A 21133-nucleotide genomic window follows, 5' to 3' on the forward strand; every position below is an offset into this window, starting at 1 on the left:
AAATAAACAGGCGCCTAGACGCCCTGAGGGAGGGGTAAAAATGGGGCGTATTGATTTCTAATAATGTGGTGATGGCGGAAGCTATTTCCGCCCCTCCACCCCACTGGAGCTTGTCCCGGTGGGGCAGAGTACCCCGCTAGCCTACAGATTTTATATCTTATTTTTATATCCATGATTTCGTATAACTTTGTCACCTCATCTCTCCGACTTCCCTCCTCTATATTCCCTCCTATTTATTATCTCTCAAACAAAAAACAGGCACATGCCCACACAGTTATCATGGCATTGTCGAACAGCGGGCTTGATTCGTTTATTCGCATAGAGGGGTCGCCCAGCCTTGCAAACCCCCCCGCCACGGTACGGAGAGATAAGCAGGGCATTCCAATTCCCCCTTCAGAATTCGAACTTAATGACATACGCCCATCTCCCTCTACGACTCTACCCTTTGCCCGCGATGTCCCCCCTAATGACGTCGAGAGCAGTACCCCGCCGACGCCCACCACCCCCACTGGAGTCGACCTCCTCCAGACATTCACCAATCCTCCCATGAACAAATATCGCATGGCAAGCTCAACTTTCATGAACTTCGCAAACGGCGTTAATGACAGTGCTCCCGGTGCCCTCATCCCCTACCTCGAGAAGGCCTACTCCGTCAACTACGCCGTTGTCTCCCTCATCTTCATCTCCAACGCCCTCGGCTTCATCGTCGCCGCCCCTCTCACCCACGCCATCGAGACTCGCCTCGGTCGAGCACGCACGCACCAGGTCGCTCTCTCCATCCTAGCCGTCGCCTACGTGGCCCTCCTCTGCGCGCCCCCCTTTCCCGTCATCGTAATCTCCTTTTTCTTCCTCGGTTTCGGCATGGCTGTCAGCCTCTCCCTCAACAATGTCTTTTGCGTCGGTCTCTCAAATGCCACTGCGGCCCTCGGTTTCCTCCACGGCGCCTACGGCGTAGGGGGTACTATTGGCCCGCTCATCGCCACAGCCCTCGCCTCCAATGGCGTGAAGTGGAGTTACTTCTACAGCATTCCTCTATTCTTCGCCCTCTCAAACATCACCGCTGCAACTTTTGCCTACCGCAACTACGAGGCCGACGCCCCAGCAGCGCAACTAATGACAGCGCTCGAACAGACCGCCTCGAGACAGCAAACCAACACACCAACGCGCATGCAGACTCTCAAGCTTGCCGCGCGCAACAAAACTACCATCCTCGGCTCCCTCTTCATCTTTGCCTACCAAGGCGCTGAAGTCAGTATTGCTTCTTGGCTCGTGTCCTTCCTCATCAGTTACCGCCACGGTGAAGCCGGGCAGGTTGGGTACGTCAGCTCTGGTTTCTGGCTGGGCATTACGCTGGGCCGGATCTTCCTGTCGCCGCAGGCCGCGCGACTGGGCGAGAAGACGTCCGTCATACTGCTAGTCGCATGCTCGCTGGTGTTGCAGGTGGTGTTCTGGTCCGTGCCTAACATCATTGGAAACGCGGTTGCCATTTCGATTGTTGGTTTATTGCTAGGGCCGGTGTATCCATGTGCGGCGGCCGTGTTTAGCAAGTTGCTGCCGCGCGACTTGCAGGTGCCGAGCTTCAGTCTGATTTCAGCGATGGGGAGCAGTGGAGGCGCGTTTGCGCCGTTTATTACGGGATTGTTGGCGCAGAAGCTGGGGACGGTGGTGTTGAATCCTGTGACGATTATTTTGTATTGCTCGATGGTGGTGGCGTGGCTTTGTCTGCCAAGGATCGTGAAGAGGACCGAGTAGATGTGTGTTGGATATTTTGGTATGATGGGACGATATTGCAGGCAGGAACAGGACACTGTGATAGTGTCTATCACGGATACGGATGGTCAGTATATTTATTTCCCGAACTGACGATAATAACGGCCTTTGCGATATATTTTCTAGAACAATTAATGACGACGTTTATGAAAAATTAGAATAGAAATTCAAACAGGACTATAATATTATAGCAATATATATGCACTTTTCCGCTCTAGCCAGACCTGGGTAATTAAATGAAACAGGCTATATATGTGGTTCTATGGGGTTTGAATCTTTCACAGATCTAGCATGTTGAGTCTGGCGTCAAAGTAAGCCTCGGAGAACATTGCGCCGTGCTACAAAAGGATGCCTTAGCGATCTCTTCTCACTGCACCAAAACTAAACGGCGCTGAATAGAGCTGAACAAAGCGTGCATGATCTTCGCTGAGAAGAGTCAAGGCAGAACTAGGTAGGGAGTGGAGGCGCTAATCGTGATGTTTATATCGTACCACAGCCTTCCATTGTTTGTGGGCGGAGTACAAGAATATAACGTCTAAAGGAACACCTCTCTCAGAAAGTAACACCTCATTTCATTACTAGCATACATACCATGGCGACAACCGACTCCCCAGAAGTGTCCGGGGAAGACGGAGAGCTTGACGAAGACCTACTCGACGACATCCTAAGCCGCGCCCAGGAGTGCGAGAAATCAAGACAGTGGGAGGAATACAATGAGCTCCGACTCCAAAGCATCGACATGTTCTCACAGCATTTCGGGCCAGACCACAGAATACCGTTAGACTACAAGATGAACCTCGCCTACAACTATCGCACGCAAGCAAAATTCCCACAGGCTGAATCCGTTGCTCGCGATGTTGTCGAGCGGCGGCGCAGAGTACTCGGTGATCATGCCGACACAGCTAGCGCCATGAATAGCTTGTCGATTAGCATCAAGGCCCAGGAGCGAGTGGAAGAAGGGCTTAGGCTGGACGAGGAAACGCTGGAAATGCTGCAGCGTGTGCAGGGAGATGGGGAAGATGCTACACAGGCAGCGATGCAGAATCTCGGTAATAGCTATTTCAATGTCGGCCGGCACGAGGAGGCGGCCGAGCTTCACCAGAAAGTCGTTGACTTCCGGGTACAAAAATTGGGAAAGAATAACCGCGAGAGTATCATCACTATGGATATGCTCGCGAGGGATTTCACCGCCCTTGATCAATGGGACAAGGCGAAACAGCTACAAGAGGAGGTGAATGGTCTGGCAAAGGTGAACTTCGGCTACGGCGACAATACTACCATCACCTGCATCCTGAACCTATTAAAAACGTACCGTCATCTGGGGGAACCAGATAAAGCACTAAGGATGATGGAAGATGCATTAGCGTCCTTCCGACAGCTAGGTCGTGATCACACCGAGCCCAGCGCGTCACTCATGAAGCAGCTAGCAATAGTGTATTCTGATGAAGACAGGTTCGAGGAGGCTGAGCCGCTGTTTGAGGAGTTTTATGAGTGGATTAAGGGGGTTTTGGGACCTGATCATGAGGTGACGGAAGAGGCGAGATTGGATTTGACAGATAACTTGGTGGCCCAGGGAAAGCTTGTGTGGACAAGCCCCTACGGGGCTTTGGAATGAATAAGTCGAACTGGGTTCATAATAATAATATGCTACATTCACAGCAGCGTAAATGGTTCCAACATAGCACGTCATGCAAATTGACCTTCTAGAAAGAAAAGGTTACTGGAGCAGGGTGGGCAAACCGCCAGATACATCGAGTTTAATACTAGATCATATTGTCTATTTACAACTGTTGCTAAAGACCGGCTTACATTCAAAATGCAAGATTCAACCAAATAAGATCGCTAATAAACACGAATGCCATGCAAAAATCGCGAAGGGAGTGTGTATCCATCTCCAACCGAATCCAACCCACTCCAAACCTAAATCCACTCTCGTCCGAAATGCACCCAGTATCCATCCCACGCACTACCCATCATACCCGTAATCTCGTCTATCGCTCCAAACCACCCATCTAATACTCGCTCAGCCGCAGCTTCTTCCCCACCTCCCTCCGCCTTGGTATCGCTTTCTCAACCGCAGCCAGGACCGTATTCTCAAGACTGCCCGTGCGCGCCTGCAGAGCCTGGAGTAGCATACCCGCATCAAAGAAGCCATCTGTATCCCGTTAGCTCTGTGTCCACAGAAAATACCCCAGCAAACAAGGAATAGAAATCAAAAAGTAAAAAAGTAAAACTCACATCCACCCAAATCGTCATCATCACTCCCAACCCTACTATCCACACTCGCCGCCTTCGGCACCCCTTCACTCCTAATCGGCCTCCCCCTCTTCATCTTCCCCTCACCAACACCCCTATCCCTCTCCCTCGCGCGACTCGACGCCGGACTCCCATCTCTTCCGCCAACAGCCCTCAACATCCGGCGAATCTCGACTAGGTAGCTCTCAAGCGCATCCACAAACCGCTTCGTCTGCCTATGCTTCGAGGAGGCACAGATACTGATACCCTCATCTTTAATAATATATCCTATCCCAAATCCATCGCCGCTGGTGGGACCGAAGCCAAAGTGTCGAAGCGAGGGGTTACCGCAGTTCGAAGTCGACAGGATAGTGCTATTAAGCCTATCCCACCCATGATCCGCAAACAAGCTCGGCAAGGCTTGAAGACGCGTCGGGCTCGGGCTAGGCGAACTACTCGAGCGAATACGCTGCGGCAATCCATCATCACTCTGCGCGCTCAGCGACGGGCTAGAGAGCGGGTCCGGACTACTCGCTCCTCGACTCGAATATCCATCCCCATTACTCGACGCCGCCTCCGCACCATCCTCATCCAGACCGCGCTGCCACACGCTGAACAGGGCGTAGAGATGTCTATCGCACCCCTGTGCTTTGGCGCACTCGCGCGTTTGTGCAGTGTGGGCCTGGCATGCGCGGCGGAGGGCTTCGACTTTGCGGGCTGGTTCGAGCTCGCTCCAGAACTCTTGGACGAAGGCGAGGGATTCGGGGGTTACGGAGCGGATGGCCTCGGTGCGGCCGTGGAGGTAGACTTTGGTCATTGCGGGCTCGTAGGTGCATTCCGAACGGCCATAGAGGCCGTAATAAGCAGCTTGAAACGCCATTTGTACGAATGCGTCGGGAGAAAAGCCCATGGATGTCATGAAGTTCTTTCCGTAGGCGGCGAAGTCGAGGGTCTGGAACTCGTTTTGCTGGATTAGGTCGGCCAGGCGAGTTTCGGCGAAGCGGACGGCGATGCTGAGTTCGGAGGTCATGACCCATTCGAGTTTGCGGGGGGTGGTGGAGACGGGACCGAAGGATTTGGGGTCTCGCTTGGACGGGTCGGGGGAGGTGGAGGCCCAGAGGGAAGGGGCTTGGCCGTTGATGGTTCGGGCGAAACGGAGGATGGTGTCGGTGTAGACGTCGGACGCAAAACGGAGGACGGTGTGGCCATCTACACCCGTGTGCTCGAAGTTGATACCTGCTGAGCCATTGGCACAGACGATAATCTGCAGTTTATCGTACCAGCGGTTCGTGCAGGTTCCGATTTGGATGCCCTTTTCGATTTTTGAAGTGCCGCAAAGCATGTTGCCGCAGAGATCTGGAGCGTTGGAGGGAGCGGCATAGTCGAGGCAGACGATGAACAGGGCGGAGTCTACGATGCTAAGGCAATCGGCGTTGTTGGATCCCTCGTCACGGGTGAGGACTTCTCTCAGCCCAGCCCAGACCTTGCGATTCTCGGTACTGAGGACGCCAATGGCGCTTTTGGCGGCTTCTTGAATGGGCGTCTGCTGAGCATCATCGACGATCGTTTGGAGGTTGATGGCGATGTCCTTCTCGCTCATCACATGATCGGAGTTTTCGTCCAGAACATCGAACCAGTAGAATTGGCCGTGGCAGAGTACCACAATGTGCTGGGAGTCAGGGTCCTGGCCGATGTGACAGCCGTGATCAGTTGGGATTCGAGCTGTACCAAACAACCTCGAGTACTGATACATGCAAAGTGGCTGACCCTTGATAGTATCAGGCGGCAGTTCTTCCCTCCTAACAGCTCTCACGAACGACAATGCTGATACAACCAACGATGCAGCTCTTGTAACCTGGTTGTTACGCGCTGGCGTCGGGTCATCCTCCAGCAAGAAGAACGGATTAAGGTTCAGCACGACCGGATTGTCGTAATTTAGATACGAATCATACCCTGGGATATCAGCCTAACACTCGATTAACACGGCAAGACAACTCACAAAACTGCTCAATATAACTAGTCTTTCCATTTGCATACTTCTTCAACTTCTCGTTCAGCTCCGGTCCATCACCCTTCAGAAACTCCTCTGCCGCCTGTTGCGTCTCGGCATGCTCTCTCGGAGGCTGCAGCGGCTTCAGTGCGGCCAGGTACTTGGCGATTGAGTTCTCGAGCTCGGGAATCGGGAGCTTAGGCAGCGAATCCTGCGCCGCGAATGTGATGCCCTGCTCGATATTAGGAGAATGAGAGGCGAGCGGCTTGCGTTGCTCTTCGGTGTACTGCCTTGGGGCATCTGACTTGACCGGTACCGCAGGAGGCTGACCCTCTGCTAATCTCTCGTTGAGTGGCTTAGGCATAGTGAAATGTCTGACACCTGGGGTTGCGATAGGCATTTTGTTAGTATGGTGCGTTTAGGTATACAACGGAGAAACCGAGGTGGAGATATTGAGACCGCGCAGAGCAGTGCGGTAGAAATAGTGACAGTCTTGCAGACAGTATGGCGGCATTAGAACAATGTAAGGAATGGAGACATGTGTGTATATTCTCCTCTTTGCGAGTGAGTGGTTTGCATGAAGGAGTAAAGATCGGGATGGATATAATTATATCAAGCTCCAACTCGGCAATACCCCTCCAGCTTATCATACATCATCTTAGCTCCGATAGGCCACCCCCATGACTCCATGGTAGATCCCCATAGTGTAGGCGTATGCGAGGAAACTTCCATGCTATCCGTTCCGCAGCACCGAGAGGCCGTGGCAGACCCACCCGGAGCGCGGGTATGCAGCGAAACAAGCAATCGGGTTGCGCGCCATCTCAGGTTTTTGCCGAGACACATGGGTAAAAGTGAGAGCATAGCATATAGCACATACCTAGTTACTTGCACCAACGCCTGAGTGGTGGCAATAGCTGAGAAAAGATATGCGTAATCCAGACTGGTGGGTTGGTGTCTGTGGATTGGTGGCACCTTGAATGGTCCGGATCTGATGGCTGTTTCAGCGCCTTCTAGCCCTCCATCAGTTACTCGGAGAATTCGACACCGGGTTGGATTAGGAAAGAACATACCTGGTAGTACTATGGGATACCACACGCCTCTTCGACGAACGAGGCACCAACTAACCACTCGCAGTCTTCGATACGCCTCCTCCTGCTTTCCCAACAACTGCCGCTTCACCAGCCGCTGCGTCGGTCAGCGCCCGAGAGTAAATTGCCTCACTCAAGCAGCACTTTCCCTTTCCTGCCAGAGTACTCGTGCCTGTAGTATGTAATGCTTCGTAACTTCCCAGGCGTTGGCACGTCCTGGCACGTCCTGGCAGAGTGACCCACTCCGGACCAGAGGAAGCAGGGTGACTAGCCTAGTGCGTCGGGGCGTTTGGGGGACAACGATGGTCCTATCGGAGCGTCGAAATCGATGACAGAGGAGTTAAGGCGCACTTAGTCTGATGGGAGATCGCTGGATGGTATGTGCAGCGTAGATGCAACTGCAAGGTATGAGGGGATGCGACAATATAAATAATATATCACATGTGATGATGAAGGTAGTAGGTGTAGGGTAGTAGGGTAGGTAGAAGTAGTTAGAGAGACGTTGCACCGGAGAAGATTTTCTGCAAGCTGTGTAATATCTGTTGAGGTGCAGAAAGGGCACGTGGTTTAGCGTAGAGATGTGCAATGTACAGTAGGATATGTGGCCGGTGACAATTTATCCTAGAAAGAGAATAATGACTTTTCTTTTTCTCTCCATACAGCGTTCGAGTTACGGCTATGTGAGGGTTAGAGGGTTATGGGTATGGGGTCAAAGTGGATCATGTGGGCAATTAGCGAGATCTCGGGGGAAGGAGAGAGGTACATTAAGGTAAAGCCAAAATAGACTACAAGACCCTGTACCATCCCCAGCGAAGTCGAGCTCTTTATAGTGGTGATAATAGTTATATAGTAGAGAAATATGAGTGTAAAAGTGAAGCTATACGAGGTTAGAGGTGTATTTCTAACGCTGCAACACTACTAGTCGAGTGCCCTGTCGTCGGCTAGCCACAGCGTAATACCGTGTAATACTGTGTATCGTATCACTGCTCCCACTACGGCAATGCTACTGCTACAACTACAACTCCATGATTCCGTGCCGCTGACTTGAAACTTGGCAGCTCGGTGTCTACGTACTATACTTTTGGCCTGTGGTAAGCCGGTGCGGCGGATGCGGTCGAGCGGAAACATATCTCTCCACCTCTCTCCACTCTCTCCGCCTCCAACTCCACGTCCAACGGCCAATATAACTGCGTCATTAGTCAGCATGTGATTATTCCGCCTTCAGCCTTCAAGGTTACAATATTCTATAACTGTATGAAGATTAGAATCCAGTCTCGTGACCACGATAATTCCATATTCAAGTCGAACATATAATTTCATGTGACGATGCCGCCAAGGAGATGCCGTTGTACTCAGACCAGGCGAGCGAGGGTGATAAATGACGCTGTGCTTGGCCTGAAAGCCACAAAGCTTGAAATTTTTATATTTCCTATCCTATTTTACGGTATGCCTGAGTATTATCGAGTAGAGTAGCTCTATGAGAACCTATTTGCAGCCTAATACAAGGTATCAGAGATCACCAAACTGAACAATCCGGACCAGCGTACCCACCAGCCACACCAAGTTTCAGCCACACCCATCAGATCCACTAGCCACACGCTAACAACCAGCTCCAGCCACATCAACCTCACGACCTCAAATTCCCAATCCGCGCATCCCCATCCACGCATCACACACCTCTTCATACCACTCACCACACCCACGCACCACCAGCGAAAATGCACCTCCCACTACCACACCTCCTCCTCCCCCTTCTCCCCCTAACCCTCGCCCTCCACCTCCGCGTCCTCCTCCCCCCCACCGCCTCGCTCCTCACCCCCTCCCTCCTCCCCCCCTCCACCACCGCCTCTCTCACGACACAAGGGCACGTCTACACCGCCCCGCTCGGCGCATCCAGTACGTTCGATTTCCGGAATGTGAGCGCGGGCAGCTATTTGTTGGATGTGGTGGGGTCGACGCATGTTTTTGCGCCGCTGAGGGTGGATATCTCGGAAGGGAACGAGGGGGGAGCGGAGGTGGTGAAGGCGTGGGGGACGTGGAGGGGGAATGAGTGGGAGAATAAGGGGGAGGTTGTTGAGGTTGGGGTTTGGGGGAGGGAAGGGAGGGTTGTGGAGGTTAAGGCGGTGGGGGCGAAGGAGTATTTGATTGAGAGGACTGGATGTGAGTTTGCTTGTTCCCTGGGTGCTGGGAGTGGGAGTGGTTGATGGATGCTAATTGTTGTGCCTGGACAGTTTCCCCATTATCGATCCTCAAGAACCCGATGATACTCATGGCCGGCGTGGCGATGTTGATGATGTTTGGAATGCCTAAACTTATGGAGAACAGTACGTCCCCATACCCCATTCCCCCATTTCCCATTTCCCTCCCCGACACTGTCCCCCCAAATTAGAAAGGTACCATATGCTAACCCACACCCAGTGGACCCAGAAACCCGCGCCGAATTCGAGGAACGCCAGAAGAGCAGCCCCATGAACGGACTCCTGAACGGACAAGCGGCGCAGGGCGGTGCGGCTAGTTTTGATGCTGCGGCTTGGTTGGCGGGTGCGCCGGCGAAGAAACAGGCGGCGGTGGAGAAGGGTGTTACGAGGTGATAATGCGGTGATGTGGAGAGTGGGGAGGAGGTGGGGATCATAGACTGGGGAGTGAATTGTAATACAAGTGAAATATTGAGCGTGGCGCTGTTTATGTTCTCTGGATATGATTTACTGCGGGTGAGATGACATCGGGAACTGGGAAGAAACATGGCTCAGCGTCAAAATATACTGAACTCCAATCTCCCCAGTTGGATTTCTATAAAAAGCTCCCCCGGCGATCTCAGTATCCGATAGTGAGGCTATCATACCCCGATTCCTGGAGAAGAGAAGAAATGACTCTTGGGGGGTTTCTGCCCTTGTTTGGTGGTTTTGGCCATGGGGGAAGATGGTGGGATGGGGAGCAAAGGTGGTGTTATGATAGCTATCTGACAAGACGAAGTAAATAGTGAGGGAAGAGGAAGGAGTCACCACAATTCTGCCTCTAAAGGAATGAAATATTCACAGCATAACACGCACAGCATATAGGGGCTGTGAGACCACTGGCAAAAGGAAAGTCTCCAGATAGTTAAGCATAGGCGCACATGTAGCTGGACAGAGGTGGAGAGCTGGTGAACGGCTAGTGCTTGAAAGTGTGGAGTTCGGTATTGGATATCTGGTGTCCGACAAAAAGGGAGTTTCTTCCTGTCATCACTGATCATTCTCACTGCAATCTTTTCCCACCACCGTCACTTCTCACTGCCTTGCTGTAGCACTGTCTCTCAGCGTTGTCACCGCCAGGCCCCAACTTCGCCCGTCTGAACACATGAAGCACCAACTAATATCCCTAGTAAGATCCGCAATCATTGGAATCAATGGCGCGAGGATATTTTCTATGACCCAATTGTGTATCGTAATTGCCGCTTGGTGGCTATCACCCATCGCTGGTGGTTTATAAGTAAACCCTGTTTGCTCGGAGTGGCGAGTCTGGGAATGAGCTAGAGCGTACATTAGCAGTATTCAAATCCCATACCTGCAGAAACTGATCGTCGACCCGGAGAGAAAAAGAACATGGTGATCGCCTCTAGGAATAAGGGATGGTGTTGAAGGATGGTGTGGTGGGCAGCAGGTTGGGTTTAGGAGGTGGTGGATATAAAAAGAGCAGGCGAGGTGATGAAAAAGAGGACAAACCCAGAAATTTGAACACAACACACAAATATGCTATGTCGGGGTTGAAGGGCAACGATAGAGAGGAAGTAGGTTGCTCGACGGCGGATTCAAGTATGAGGTTCATAACAAATTGAGATCCTACCTCATGTTGCTGAGTATTCACGCCGCTGTCGCCATTTCTCACCAGTCATCTTCTCGCTGTCACACAGCACCTCTTATCTCAACATCGCCACTGTCCACTCGTATTTCAAGGGAGTTGCTGTGGGAGGTTAAATTGCAGGTGGGTAACAAAGCACGCACGTAATGGAGAGAGCTATAGATAGAGTAAAGGTTGGAATATAATAAAGGGGCAGGCGGAAAGAAAACAAATACACAGGAACTACCGAATTGGACAAGATGGAGGAGGTGTGGGTGGAGAGTGGAAGAAGGTGCCGGTAATAACGATTAAGGCCAAGGGTTCGAGTTTGTTATTTGAAATCCGTCACCATTCCATTGTTATCGTCTTCTCGCCGCCACTGTTGTATTCTCAGCACCGATATATTCTCACCGTCGTGGTGCACTCCTGTTGCGTTTTTGTCACCACCATGGTTCTAATAAGCCCGCGTGCACCAGCCATCCCTTGGTTATGCTCTTACTCGTGGTAAACTCCATCTTGATCTCTCGTCGTACGCCAGCGATCACTTCCCCTATCCAATCTATCTTTTGGCTTACGTACGGAAATGAACTTTTTCGCCTTTGCTACTGAGCTATATATGAACATATTACCCATAATAAGTAGCGCAGCTCGACGTCCAACTGCAGAGCTCAGGGGATGTGAGAGTATCCCCCACACCCCCAGCGAAGAGCTCGGTGGGTTGCCGCGGTTGCCTTTCGGGGAGATAGTGTGGGAGACCGAGTTGGAGTTGTGAAACAAGGCGGGGGGGAGCTATAAAATGAGTGGCCGTGCGGACAGAGGAAAGGATATGGTAGATAAGATCTCTGCGAGAGATGGAAGCGACGTGGGGAGCGATGATCGTATCCCATTAACAACGCTCGAGTTGCGACATATCATAAGGCTAACTGATCAATGTCATTGTGGAATAGACGTTTCGAGGACTGAAGGAATACGGAAATTCGGAGAGGAAGGTGATAAATGAGATTAGCTGTCCAAAATTGGTGGTAAATCATGAAAGGGGCTTACGTGAACAATGGGAGCAGAGTCTTGTCACCGTCGTCGCATTCTTACCGCCGCCATATCACCGCGCTACACTGCCGTCACTCAGTGCTGTCACTATCGTCGTGCAGATAATAGCAACTGACGGTCTAATTACCCTCGCATCCGTCCTGATCACTGCCTCACAATACCCCAACCTACATCTGACAACTGTTGTTCATTTTTGTTTCCTTACACGAAATTGATTTATTCGACAAAGCTAGTACTTTATATGGGATAGGTTTGCCCGTTGCATACGAGCGGCACCATTGTAAATCCCGTTGTAGGGGTGTGTATTCTCGGTTTTGCTATCTGGGCTTGGTTTTCACAAGACGGAAGAATGCAAATCACTGTTAGGGGAATAAGTAGATGACAAGATATCAGGATTCCCGTATTAATCAGGACGTCCAAGCGGTCCTCCGCGACTATCTACGACCGCATCATCTCAATCCTCCACAGCACCACAACGAACAGCACCAGAACGACGAAAACATCGAAATCCACGTAACCTCCCAGCCACAAACAATCCAGCCACCTCCCTTCTCTAGCCTCTCCTCAAACACACTTACTCACCCCCATCATCTCCACCGCCGCCATCCTCATACCCCTGATCATACTGCTCCTGGTCATGGTCCTGCATCGCATCGGCAATCAGCATCCCTCCGATCAACCCTCCTCCCAACCCTAACGCCGCACCACCCGCCATCCCCATACCACCACCACCTCCCTGCCTCCGCTGTTGCTGCTGTTGCGGATACCCGCCGTACCCGCCGCCGCCATACATAGGCTGCTGGCCATACATCGGCTGCTGTCCATACCCCATCGGCTGCTGTCCATAGCCCTGAGGCGGATATCCCATCTGCTGCTGCTGTCCGTAGCCCTGCTGGGGGTACATCTGCTGCTGCCCGTACCCTTGCTGTTGCTGGGGGTACCCGTGGCTGCCTCCACCGCTGGTCTTGGAGCTCGCGGCGCTCATCAGCTTGCCGAGGAATCCGCCCTTCTTCTTCTCTCCGCGCGCCTGCTCCTCTGGGAACGGGCTGCCGGTGTTGCTGGGGTATCCGCCGCCGGGTGGGCCACCGCCGTAGTTCGGGTTCTGGTGGCCGCGGGTGCGCTGGTCCTCCTCAGCTTGGAGCTGGGCGGCCAAACGGGCGTCTTCGTCGACGGTGCTTTTGGTCGCGTCGGGGGTGTCGTAGGGGTTCACCTTCGCGTCGGAGGTGGGTTGGGTGGCGCCGCCGTAGGAGGGGGGTGCGCCGATGGGGGGCGCGGAGGAGTCGGGGGGGTATACGGGGGCGGTGGGCTTGTCCCATTGGGATTTCTTGGTGTAGATGTTTACGTAGAACCTGTGGGGGGGTTAGTGATGTTCGTCTAGGGAGATCCGGAATGCGACGCACCATTCTTTATATTGGTCGTTCCATTGGGCTTTCCATCCCTCTGGCACTTTGGGGGGTGGTGGCCCTGGTGGCGCTTCGAAATCCGCCATCTTCACTCTTTGTTGGTTGTCTGGTTGTTGTCTACCCCACACTCGTATCTCGGGGTCTTCGGGTGCTCGTAGTGCGATCAAAGATCAAAGAGCGGTGTAGTTTGTAGGACAAAAGATCGAGATGGATAACTAAACGTCGTCCAGAGATAGATATTTAGAGTCCCAAGTCGGCGTTGATGACAGATCCTGTTATATTAGTCTGCTCGGCGCGGAGTGTCACAGGTTAAGCTAGCACCTCATGCCAAGATGGAAGTTACGCAACCCCGCTGTGGGTGTGGCGATGCGGGGTCTGAATAACCGCTGCGCCACACTTTGAAACGTCAGTCGCCATAATTTGACCCAGAAATCCGATGTTGCCTTCAGGCACAGCATACAGGTACGAATATATCAAATTTGAATATCGTTTCTCACGTTAATCTACAAGTAAGCGTGACGCCACCTAAATAGCCTTAAATTGATGTCTCCGGTATGGAATACTAATTACGGAGTAGGGCTATGGCTATAGCTTCAACATAATCTACTACGGCGAACTCTTCGCCATCTCGGTGAGGTTCTGCCGTCTATGTATAGTTTCAGCTATATTCTTTGGCACTGCCTTGTTCGCGGGTGCCTAGTAGCACTTCTGTGTTGTACAGGACTGTGGATTCCGTCTCATAGGAATTATTCACTGTGTCCGTGAGATGGATACGTCCACTCTCTTGTGAATGTCCCGGTCCTCCCCCCAAATGAGCTCTTGACTGTCGTTGTCTTGGCCTAGGTTAGCCGCTACTTTGGTGGTAGATGACTGTGTGTTTAACTTGGATTGTTTGATATATCCAAGCTCCTGAGACTTATAGTTCGACTCTCTGGTATATTGGTCGCTGCTTCCAAGCCCGGTAATGTTCATCTTCCTGAGCAGTGGACGCAACGTGGCGATCGATCCTGCTACCATGCCAATTCCAACTTCGATAATCGTCCACATTTGGGTAATGCAAATCGCGACTGGCTGGGGTTAGCATTCGATATGACAATTAACAGCGAGCAAAGAGGGAGCTTACACAATACATCGGCCTCGTCAGTGAGAGCAATTAGGTATTTGAGGCGAACAATAGTTGCAACACTTGCACTAAGTTCTGTTAGCAAAGCAGCAGGAATGATGTGACGAGAGTGAGATTACAAGATGCCGAAACTGAGGACAATGCAAATCGAGAATTTCAACTTCCAGGTCATCTGAATGTTCCATAGCATTGCCACTGGCAAGAACGCATACAGAAAATCGGAACCAATATCCAATGCCGAGAAGGCATATCCGAGTCTTGTGATAGATATGGCCGCCATGCAGGTTCCAGTCCCAGAGGCAGGATTCCATGCCAGACTAAGTGGGCGGCACTGGAAGGCTACGATCAGAAAGGTGACCGTGGTCCACAGAGCTAGAATGTAAATAGAGGCGTGAAGTATGTATCGATGAATAGGCACAACAGCAAGGCGAAGTAGGAGCAATCCGACGCTGATCTTTATAAATCCAGAATCGATGATGTATATTAATTCTCCAATAATCAAGTACTAAAAGCTGTCTGTTAGCTCAAGTCATTATCCGTTGCCAGGAGGTAACACAACACACCTTTGCAGCATTAATTTGCTGGTATGACTCCAGATCAAGTGCGTGTTTACCAAGTCCATAATGAATCGAGACAACAAGTACAGCGACGAGAGACGCAAAGAGACCCTAACGCACAAATATTAGCAAGGAATCCATAGACAACATATCGAACCAGCGCAGAGCCACTCACATAGCCAATAACCATAAACCAGTCATCAACACCAAAAGACTTCGCTATTGCCAAGCGCACATAACATCGTAGTCCCACTGTCACAGTGGTGAGGCCGAGAAACGTCCATAATACTACCAGCAATTTGACTTCTTGCTCCATGCTGAATTTAACTATCAAGGAGTCGCGTTTTCGTTTTCCGGTTCCACTGGGGACGGAGCATTGATATGTGGCTAAGAAAAAACTAATCCATGTCTCTCCTGAGAAAATACCGAGAGCGGCGTATTTTAAGACAATAAATTATTATCACCTGCCGGCAGGCATTACAAGGTTTGTTGACGTCCTGGTAACATATTCCGGAGACACGAAACTTTAGTATTGTACGCGGACAACTCGGGTATAAAATAGGAGTAGCACGAACCCTACCACCTTCACCAATGCGGTAGTGATCTCGGTACCGGTGAAGAATCAGAGTCTCACTGGCGGCTCCAGGTAGTGAAGCCACGTGCAAGGGACGGGCCATGACAAAGGCACCCGCAATGAGGCGTTGTATTTTACCACTGAACTTGTATATAAAAGTACATAGGATTATAATGCTGTATATAAATACGACGCTGCTATAGCTTTCTCCACCATCAACTCTTCTTGCCCGTCCAATATAAGGCATTGCATTTCTCAGTGGAGTTGTCCACGTACCCTTTTTGAAAGGCGGCTGGGTCCAAGTCCCCGGCCGCTAGGGTCCGCTCCGCGAAACCCACGCGGGACACTACCCCAGTGGGCCCGGAGGAACTAGCTAAGCAATAGTAGCCGTTTCACCCTATGATCAACAGAAAAATCACCATATGAGTGTATCGCTGTAGCGGCATAAATGTGACAGCCCTTGCGGCACAGGGGTGTCCATACCTGTCGTCTCTTAAAGCAAGCACGCACGCGCATCGCTATTTTAGTAGTCCAAACATGGAGGAAAATAAATGCAGTTGTTTGGAGGTAAAACTTTCGAAATGGATCTATACCCTGTCCCATACCTTGCTATTTGAAGCTCTTTTAGGGCTTCGTCGGAATATCGCCGGATGCGATCCTACTCCGGCTAATGACATTTTGGGAGGATTGGGACCTCTCCCATTCGTCCCCATATTGCGTGAGTTCCCATTTATGTATTCAATATTTCTTCTGGGGGCTTGCAGTATTTTGCGTCTGTAAGACTGTCTCAAACGATGGCTTTTGCAAACTCCATCTCCGGGGCTATTCTCGCCGTTCCGGCCACAATAGGCACACTTGCTTCGCTTCTCCTTCTTGTATGTTGGCCTTGAACCACGGCCAAGTGCCAAGATGTCAATACTGAAGATCATCTCTAGGCGATCTTGATCAGTTGTGGATATATACTGTATAATGTTTACCTTCACCCCCTCTCGAAGTATCCAGGACCATTTTGGTCCGCCGCGACTCACATCCCTCGAGTTCGAGTCCTTCTCTCCGGGCAACTCTCCTACCACGTCCTCGAACTCCATGATAAATACGGCGACGTAGTGCGCATAGGTCCCAACGAGCTATCCTACAACAATGCCAACGCATGGAAGGATATCTACGGCTTCAAACAGGGCCATGCGCAGCTTCCAAAGGATCCCAACTTCTACACGGCGCCTCCTGGTGGGGCTCATAGCATCATCACGACAGATGTTGCCGGCCATTCTCGAATGCGTCGCCTCGTCGCCCACGCCTTCTCCGAAAAGGCGCTTCGGGAACAAGAGCCGCTGATGAAGGGATACATGGATTTGTTTATTCAACGGCTACGGGAAAACTGCGACGATGGAAAGAACAAGTTGGATATCGTGTCTTGGTACAACTGGACCACTTTTGATATCATTGGCGATCTCATGTTTGGAGAGCCCTTTGACTGCCTTGAGAACGTAAGCTATCACCCGTGGGTAAGCATTCTATTCGATAGCATCAAAGCCGCCACGATCTTCAGCACCACCTCGTTGTTTCCCGGAGCACAGACAGTCATCATGGCGCTTGCACCAAAGAAGCTTATCGAGACAAGAGACTATCATCAAAACCTAGTTGTCGAGAAGGTGAAGACGAGGCTTGAGCGGGTGACTGACCGATCCGACTTTATGACTTATATCCTGAGGCATAACGACGAAAGGGGGATGTCCATACCGGAAATTGAAGCCACCGCAAATGCCATCATGATTGCTGGGTCTGAAACTACGGCTACGCTATTGTCAGGAGTGACATACCATCTTCTGAAGAATCCCGAAACTTTGAAGAAGCTTGTTGGTGAGATCAGAGGCGCATTTGCGACAGAAGAAGAGATCACTCTCATCGGTGTCGGAAAGCTGAAATACCTACTTGCAGTCCTGGACGAGGGGCTGCGTATGTATCCTCCGGTACCAGTAGGCCTGCCTCGTAACATACCAGCAGAAGGAGCTGTTATAAACGGTAAATATGTTCCTCCAAAGGTAAGCATCCTCTCTATTTCCCCATCTCCAAGGAAAATAACTAAATAAAACAGACATTGGTATCAGTGAATCAATGGGCCTCCTACCACACCGAAAAGAATTTCCGCGAGCCGAACTCCTTTATTCCAGAGCGCTGGCTAGGGGACTCACGCTTTGCATCCGACGCGAAGGACGTACTACAACCTTTCTCTGTCGGGCCAAGAAACTGCATTGGTAAAAGGTATAAACTACACCTGTCATCTGGGCATTTTTTTCTATCAACTACCATCGACACGTTAGCTAACTTCACATGATAGCCTGGCCTACGCTGAGATGCGCTTAATTCTCGTACGACTGTTGTGGAACTTTGACCTGCAGCTCGTACCGGACTCCAAGAGTTGGGAGGGCCAAGAAATGTATATCCTGTGGCAGAAGGATCCTCTATATATTACTCTCACCCCGAGGAAATGATGTAAGTACAGGATATAGGATCTCACATATATTTAAATATAACGGCCTTCTTGTACTGTACACAACACGCGCATAATCCCAGGTGCAATAATCAATATTCAGTCAAGCTATGCCAATCTTCCCCTCCCAACTCCATTCTATCTCCAAACGAAAATGCCATATGCGTGGCGTCTTCTACGCCAGACTCCAGACTTCAATATACAACTCCCTCACCCACCATGCACACGACACCTAAACCCTCCCCACAATACAAAAAAGGCCAGGTCAGGCCACCCTTTACTCCCTCTCCTCCTCCCTCCCATCCCCAAACAACCACCCAGCCTCAAGACAATACCTCCCCCCCCCAACCGTCCCCCTCTCAATCCCCCAACACACAACCGCCCCATCCACAATCCCCGCCAACACCCCCTCCATCGCCCCAAGCACGCCCCACCCAATAAACCCCGCTACCATCCCAACCACATAAGCGTACACGCTCCCCCGAACCCCCTTGCTCCCTGCAACCTCCAGCTGCTGCGCCGTAGCGACCCAGCCGCCGAATCCGAGGGATACAGCCATAATACAGCGCGTCGCGTGCAGCAGCAGCTTCGCGAGCCTATACGGCAACAGCGGCGCGTTCCCTTGGTTCCTGGCTCCGAACGAGCGTGGCGCTAAGGTGCTTGTCGGGCCCTGGAGACCGAGATATGTCATGTGGCTCAAGGCACGCGCGGATGGTGCGAGAGGCTGTGACTGGATGCCCGCGTAGGTGAGGGTGAGCGGGTTCGTGAGGGAGGCAACGGGGGATGGAATGAGGTTATACGCGAATAGAGAAGCGCATGCGAGGAGGCGACGTGGGAGGAGTAGGACCGGCAGGCGGATAGCGAGCGCGAGGAGGGTAGCTAGGCAGATAGTGCCGAATTGGGTGGTTGAAGCGTGAGTCAGGCCAGCGAGGACGATGTCGCGCGAGGACGGGGCGGGCGCGGCGTTGCGGTGGAAGTACCACTGGCTTACTGTGGCGGCTGTGGCGACGCGTTGGAGGCCGCTGAGGACGGAGAGCGTCCAGAGGTACATGAGGACGAAGAAGGCGCCGAGCCACCAGGTGGCGAAGTCGATGATGAAGATGGAGGAAACGAGGTGGCCGCCGAGGAAGACGCGGGTGAACATGGCCAGCCAAAGCCAGGTCCAGAGGATTACGGAGGCGAGAGTCGCGAAGCCGAGGGTGAGGAGCGCGGAGTTGGCGGCGAGGATGCGCGACGAGAATTCGAGGATTCCGACAGCTTTGTGGAGGGAGTGTCGGCCTTGAAAGACGGTGTAGCTCCAGATTATGGCGGTGAGGAGGGGGACAAAGGAGAGCCAGCGCATGGCGCGGTCTTGGATTGAGGTCCCGTGCTCGACGCCTTTGTAGGAGGAGATCAGCGGGTAGAGAGAGAATGAGAAGAGGATCACAGGAACTGCGACAACGAGGATGTAGACTAGGGGCCGTACGAAGGACCTGAGGAGTGCTAGCCAAAGCAGTGAGATGATAACCGCAACGACCGTGTCGACTGCCAATAGGTGAGATGACGCCCGAAGTGCCGTGTATATAGTATCGCCAAGCGGAACCTTCGAACTCGGCGTCGACGTGTGCAAGAACACGAGGAAGAAGGTTGAGAAGAGCGCCGCAAGTCCGATGAGATAGAGTGATCCCCAGAATATATCGTGTTTTGGCAATTCACCCATTGCCATCGGTCCCATCGTCGCAGGAACCGTTGACACAACACTGGGAGGCCTCGTGCTATCCATCATAGCAGCCTCCAAATCCCTATTCCCGTGAAAGATCTTCGAATCCGGCATCCTCCCCGGGCCGCTCTCAGGCGTTCGAAACTGCTGGAATGCCGGAGGAGAGTCATCAGCGGCTTCATAAGTAAGGTCATCCGGCGGCACATTATCGTCAATAGCTGATTCCAGCCCAATATCCACCATGCGTCCCCTCTCATTGCTGCTTGCATCGCTATTCGTCCTCCTCTGGCTTTCCTCATAACGTATTCCCTCCGGCACCTCCCTGAGCGTCTCCGGTTCTTGCCCCCGCTCTCTTACGCTCCCTCTTCCTCCATGCCAACTACTCTTGATCCCCCTACCTCTTCCCCCGCCCCTCTCCTCCTCCCTACTCAACTCCACCGTACTCCCACCCTCCCGTTCCGTCTCCTCACTCTCCTCCATCCTCGCACCCACCACTCTCCTGGACCTCTGCAGCGCATAAAAGTCCGCTAAATCCCTCTCCCTCTCCTCCTCATCATCCTCTTCCCTGAACTCATCCAGCGCACTATGAAACAGCGGCGCATCGGGCGCCGCCGACAGTCGTGATGCAAATGGGAACCCGCTCAGCTGTCCCCCACCACCGCCCTGATATGGATTCCCCAGCGCTGAGCGCCCGGCGTATGCACGACCTGTGCTGGCGAGAGGGCGCGAGGAGCGACGTGAACGAGATGGGGCGACAGAACCAGCGTCGCTTTCCGGGGGTTGAACGAAGCTGGAAATTCGGGACTGAGACTGAGCGAGGAAACGGGAGGCATCTGCGGGAGGTAGAGTTAGGAGCATGTTCGTGGCGAGGATAGACAGGGTGGGTTGGTGGCAGGCAACTTACATTCCGAGAACATCTTGGAGGTGTGTGTTTGTTGTAACGGTTGTTGGGTATTGACGACGATGGCCGCTTCAGGTCAGCCTCTTGCTGCCTGGTCTGTTATCGTTGGGGCCACTGGGTCCGGGGCGTGGATGATATCGTCAACCTGGTGAAGTGATGATCCGTTTGCCTGATCTGACAAAGGCGGCGATTACCACGCCGGGTTTCGGGTCTTGAGGCCTCAACGAGGGCAAATAACACAGCAAGAAAGAAATAATCAATATATATGCTTCTTCTCGTCTGAGAAAGAACAGCGGGTATAGGCTGTAGAGGGTTGTAATGTCGGTGGTGTTGGTTCTGTGAGTTGTTTGAAGGTTAGGCGGCCTTGGGTGGTGCTATGATTCCAAGAGCTCACGCACGCACGATAACAGGTCCGGAGATCGATTTGGTCATTCAGAGG

At 52.1% G+C, this 21133-nt stretch overlaps 8 protein-coding genes across 8 annotated transcripts; 4 read left to right on the top strand and 4 right to left on the bottom strand.

Annotated features, from left to right (window-relative positions):
• Positions 1-193: 193 nt before the first annotated feature.
• On the top strand, positions 194-2118 carry VE01_03124 (uncharacterized protein). Its single transcript, XM_018272622.2, has one exon. The coding sequence runs from the start codon at positions 280-282 to the stop codon at positions 1750-1752; it is 1473 nt and encodes a 490-aa protein (XP_018132123.1). The 5' UTR covers positions 194-279; the 3' UTR covers positions 1753-2118.
• Positions 2119-3604, top strand: VE01_03125 (uncharacterized protein). The gene has a single exon (XM_018272623.2). It carries the CDS (start codon positions 2363-2365, stop codon positions 3383-3385), a length of 1023 nt encoding a protein of 340 aa, XP_018132122.1. The 5' UTR covers positions 2119-2362; the 3' UTR covers positions 3386-3604.
• On the bottom strand, positions 3538-7916 carry VE01_03126 (uncharacterized protein). Its single transcript, XM_018272624.2, has 5 exons — positions 7066-7916; positions 6873-7005; positions 6005-6376; positions 4009-5958; positions 3538-3925 (listed from the first exon to the last, which is right to left on the bottom strand). The coding sequence occupies exons 3-5, from the start codon at positions 6357-6359 to the stop codon at positions 3783-3785; spliced, it is 2448 nt and encodes an 815-aa protein (XP_018132121.2). The 5' UTR covers positions 6360-6376; positions 6873-7005; positions 7066-7916; the 3' UTR covers positions 3538-3782.
• A 508-nt stretch (positions 7917-8424) lies between these two features.
• On the top strand, positions 8425-10508 carry VE01_03127 (uncharacterized protein). Its single transcript, XM_018272625.2, has 3 exons — positions 8425-9243; positions 9315-9407; positions 9502-10508. The coding sequence occupies exons 1-3, from the start codon at positions 8802-8804 to the stop codon at positions 9672-9674; spliced, it is 708 nt and encodes a 235-aa protein (XP_018132120.1). The 5' UTR covers positions 8425-8801; the 3' UTR covers positions 9675-10508.
• Positions 10509-12115: 1607 nt separating this feature from the next.
• On the bottom strand, positions 12116-13676 carry VE01_03128 (uncharacterized protein). The gene is made up of 2 exons (XM_018272626.2): positions 13347-13676; positions 12116-13295 (listed from the first exon to the last, which is right to left on the bottom strand). The coding sequence occupies exons 1-2, from the start codon at positions 13433-13435 to the stop codon at positions 12521-12523; spliced, it is 864 nt and encodes a 287-aa protein (XP_018132125.1). The 5' UTR covers positions 13436-13676; the 3' UTR covers positions 12116-12520.
• A 423-nt stretch (positions 13677-14099) lies between these two features.
• Positions 14100-15559, bottom strand: VE01_03129 (uncharacterized protein; the record flags this gene model as incomplete). The annotated part of the gene is made up of 5 exons (XM_018272627.2): positions 15205-15559; positions 15036-15140; positions 14592-14977; positions 14473-14540; positions 14100-14416 (listed from the first exon to the last, which is right to left on the bottom strand). Exons 1-5 carry the CDS (start codon positions 15343-15345, stop codon positions 14100-14102), a joined length of 1017 nt encoding a protein of 338 aa, XP_018132124.1. The 5' UTR covers positions 15346-15559.
• A 752-nt stretch (positions 15560-16311) lies between these two features.
• Positions 16312-18141, top strand: VE01_03130 (uncharacterized protein). Its single transcript, XM_018272628.2, has 4 exons — positions 16312-16478; positions 16539-17645; positions 17699-17865; positions 17942-18141. The coding sequence occupies exons 1-4, from the start codon at positions 16398-16400 to the stop codon at positions 18093-18095; spliced, it is 1509 nt and encodes a 502-aa protein (XP_018132006.1). The 5' UTR covers positions 16312-16397; the 3' UTR covers positions 18096-18141.
• On the bottom strand, positions 18078-21081 carry VE01_03131 (uncharacterized protein). The gene is made up of 2 exons (XM_018272629.2): positions 20698-21081; positions 18078-20626 (listed from the first exon to the last, which is right to left on the bottom strand). The coding sequence occupies exons 1-2, from the start codon at positions 20708-20710 to the stop codon at positions 18372-18374; spliced, it is 2268 nt and encodes a 755-aa protein (XP_018132007.1). The 5' UTR covers positions 20711-21081; the 3' UTR covers positions 18078-18371.
• Between the last annotated feature and the right edge of the window lie 52 nt (positions 21082-21133).

This window comes from Pseudogymnoascus verrucosus (assembly GCF_001662655.1).
Source record: "Pseudogymnoascus verrucosus strain UAMH 10579 unplaced genomic scaffold scaffold_12, whole genome shotgun sequence".
Lineage (NCBI taxonomy): Eukaryota > Fungi > Ascomycota > Leotiomycetes > Thelebolales > Thelebolaceae > Pseudogymnoascus > Pseudogymnoascus verrucosus.

Coding starts and splice junctions, on each gene's coding strand:
- VE01_03124 (XM_018272622.2), top strand. CDS start 280: ATGGCATTGTCGAACAGCGGGCTTGATTCGTTTATTCGCATAGAGGGG.
- VE01_03125 (XM_018272623.2), top strand. CDS start 2,363: ATGGCGACAACCGACTCCCCAGAAGTGTCCGGGGAAGACGGAGAGCTT.
- VE01_03126 (XM_018272624.2), bottom strand. CDS start 6,359: ATGCCTAAGCCACTCAACGAGAGATTAGCAGAGGGTCAGCCTCCTGCG. Junction 5,959..6,004: donor TAGTTATATTGAGCAGTTTT/GTGAGTTGTCTT, acceptor CTGATATCCCAG/GGTATGATTCGTATCTAAAT. Junction 3,926..4,008: donor TGATGACGATTTGGGTGGAT/GTGAGTTTTACT, acceptor AACGGGATACAG/ATGGCTTCTTTGATGCGGGT.
- VE01_03127 (XM_018272625.2), top strand. CDS start 8,802: ATGCACCTCCCACTACCACACCTCCTCCTCCCCCTTCTCCCCCTAACC. Junction 9,244..9,314: donor TTTGATTGAGAGGACTGGAT/GTGAGTTTGCTT, acceptor GTGCCTGGACAG/TTTCCCCATTATCGATCCTC. Junction 9,408..9,501: donor GCCTAAACTTATGGAGAACA/GTACGTCCCCAT, acceptor ACCCACACCCAG/TGGACCCAGAAACCCGCGCC.
- VE01_03128 (XM_018272626.2), bottom strand. CDS start 13,435: ATGGCGGATTTCGAAGCGCCACCAGGGCCACCACCCCCCAAAGTGCCA. Junction 13,296..13,346: donor AACGACCAATATAAAGAATG/GTGCGTCGCATT, acceptor ACCCCCCCACAG/GTTCTACGTAAACATCTACA.
- VE01_03130 (XM_018272628.2), top strand. CDS start 16,398: ATGGCTTTTGCAAACTCCATCTCCGGGGCTATTCTCGCCGTTCCGGCC. Junction 16,479..16,538: donor TTGCTTCGCTTCTCCTTCTT/GTATGTTGGCCT, acceptor GATCATCTCTAG/GCGATCTTGATCAGTTGTGG. Junction 17,646..17,698: donor GTAAATATGTTCCTCCAAAG/GTAAGCATCCTC, acceptor TAAATAAAACAG/ACATTGGTATCAGTGAATCA.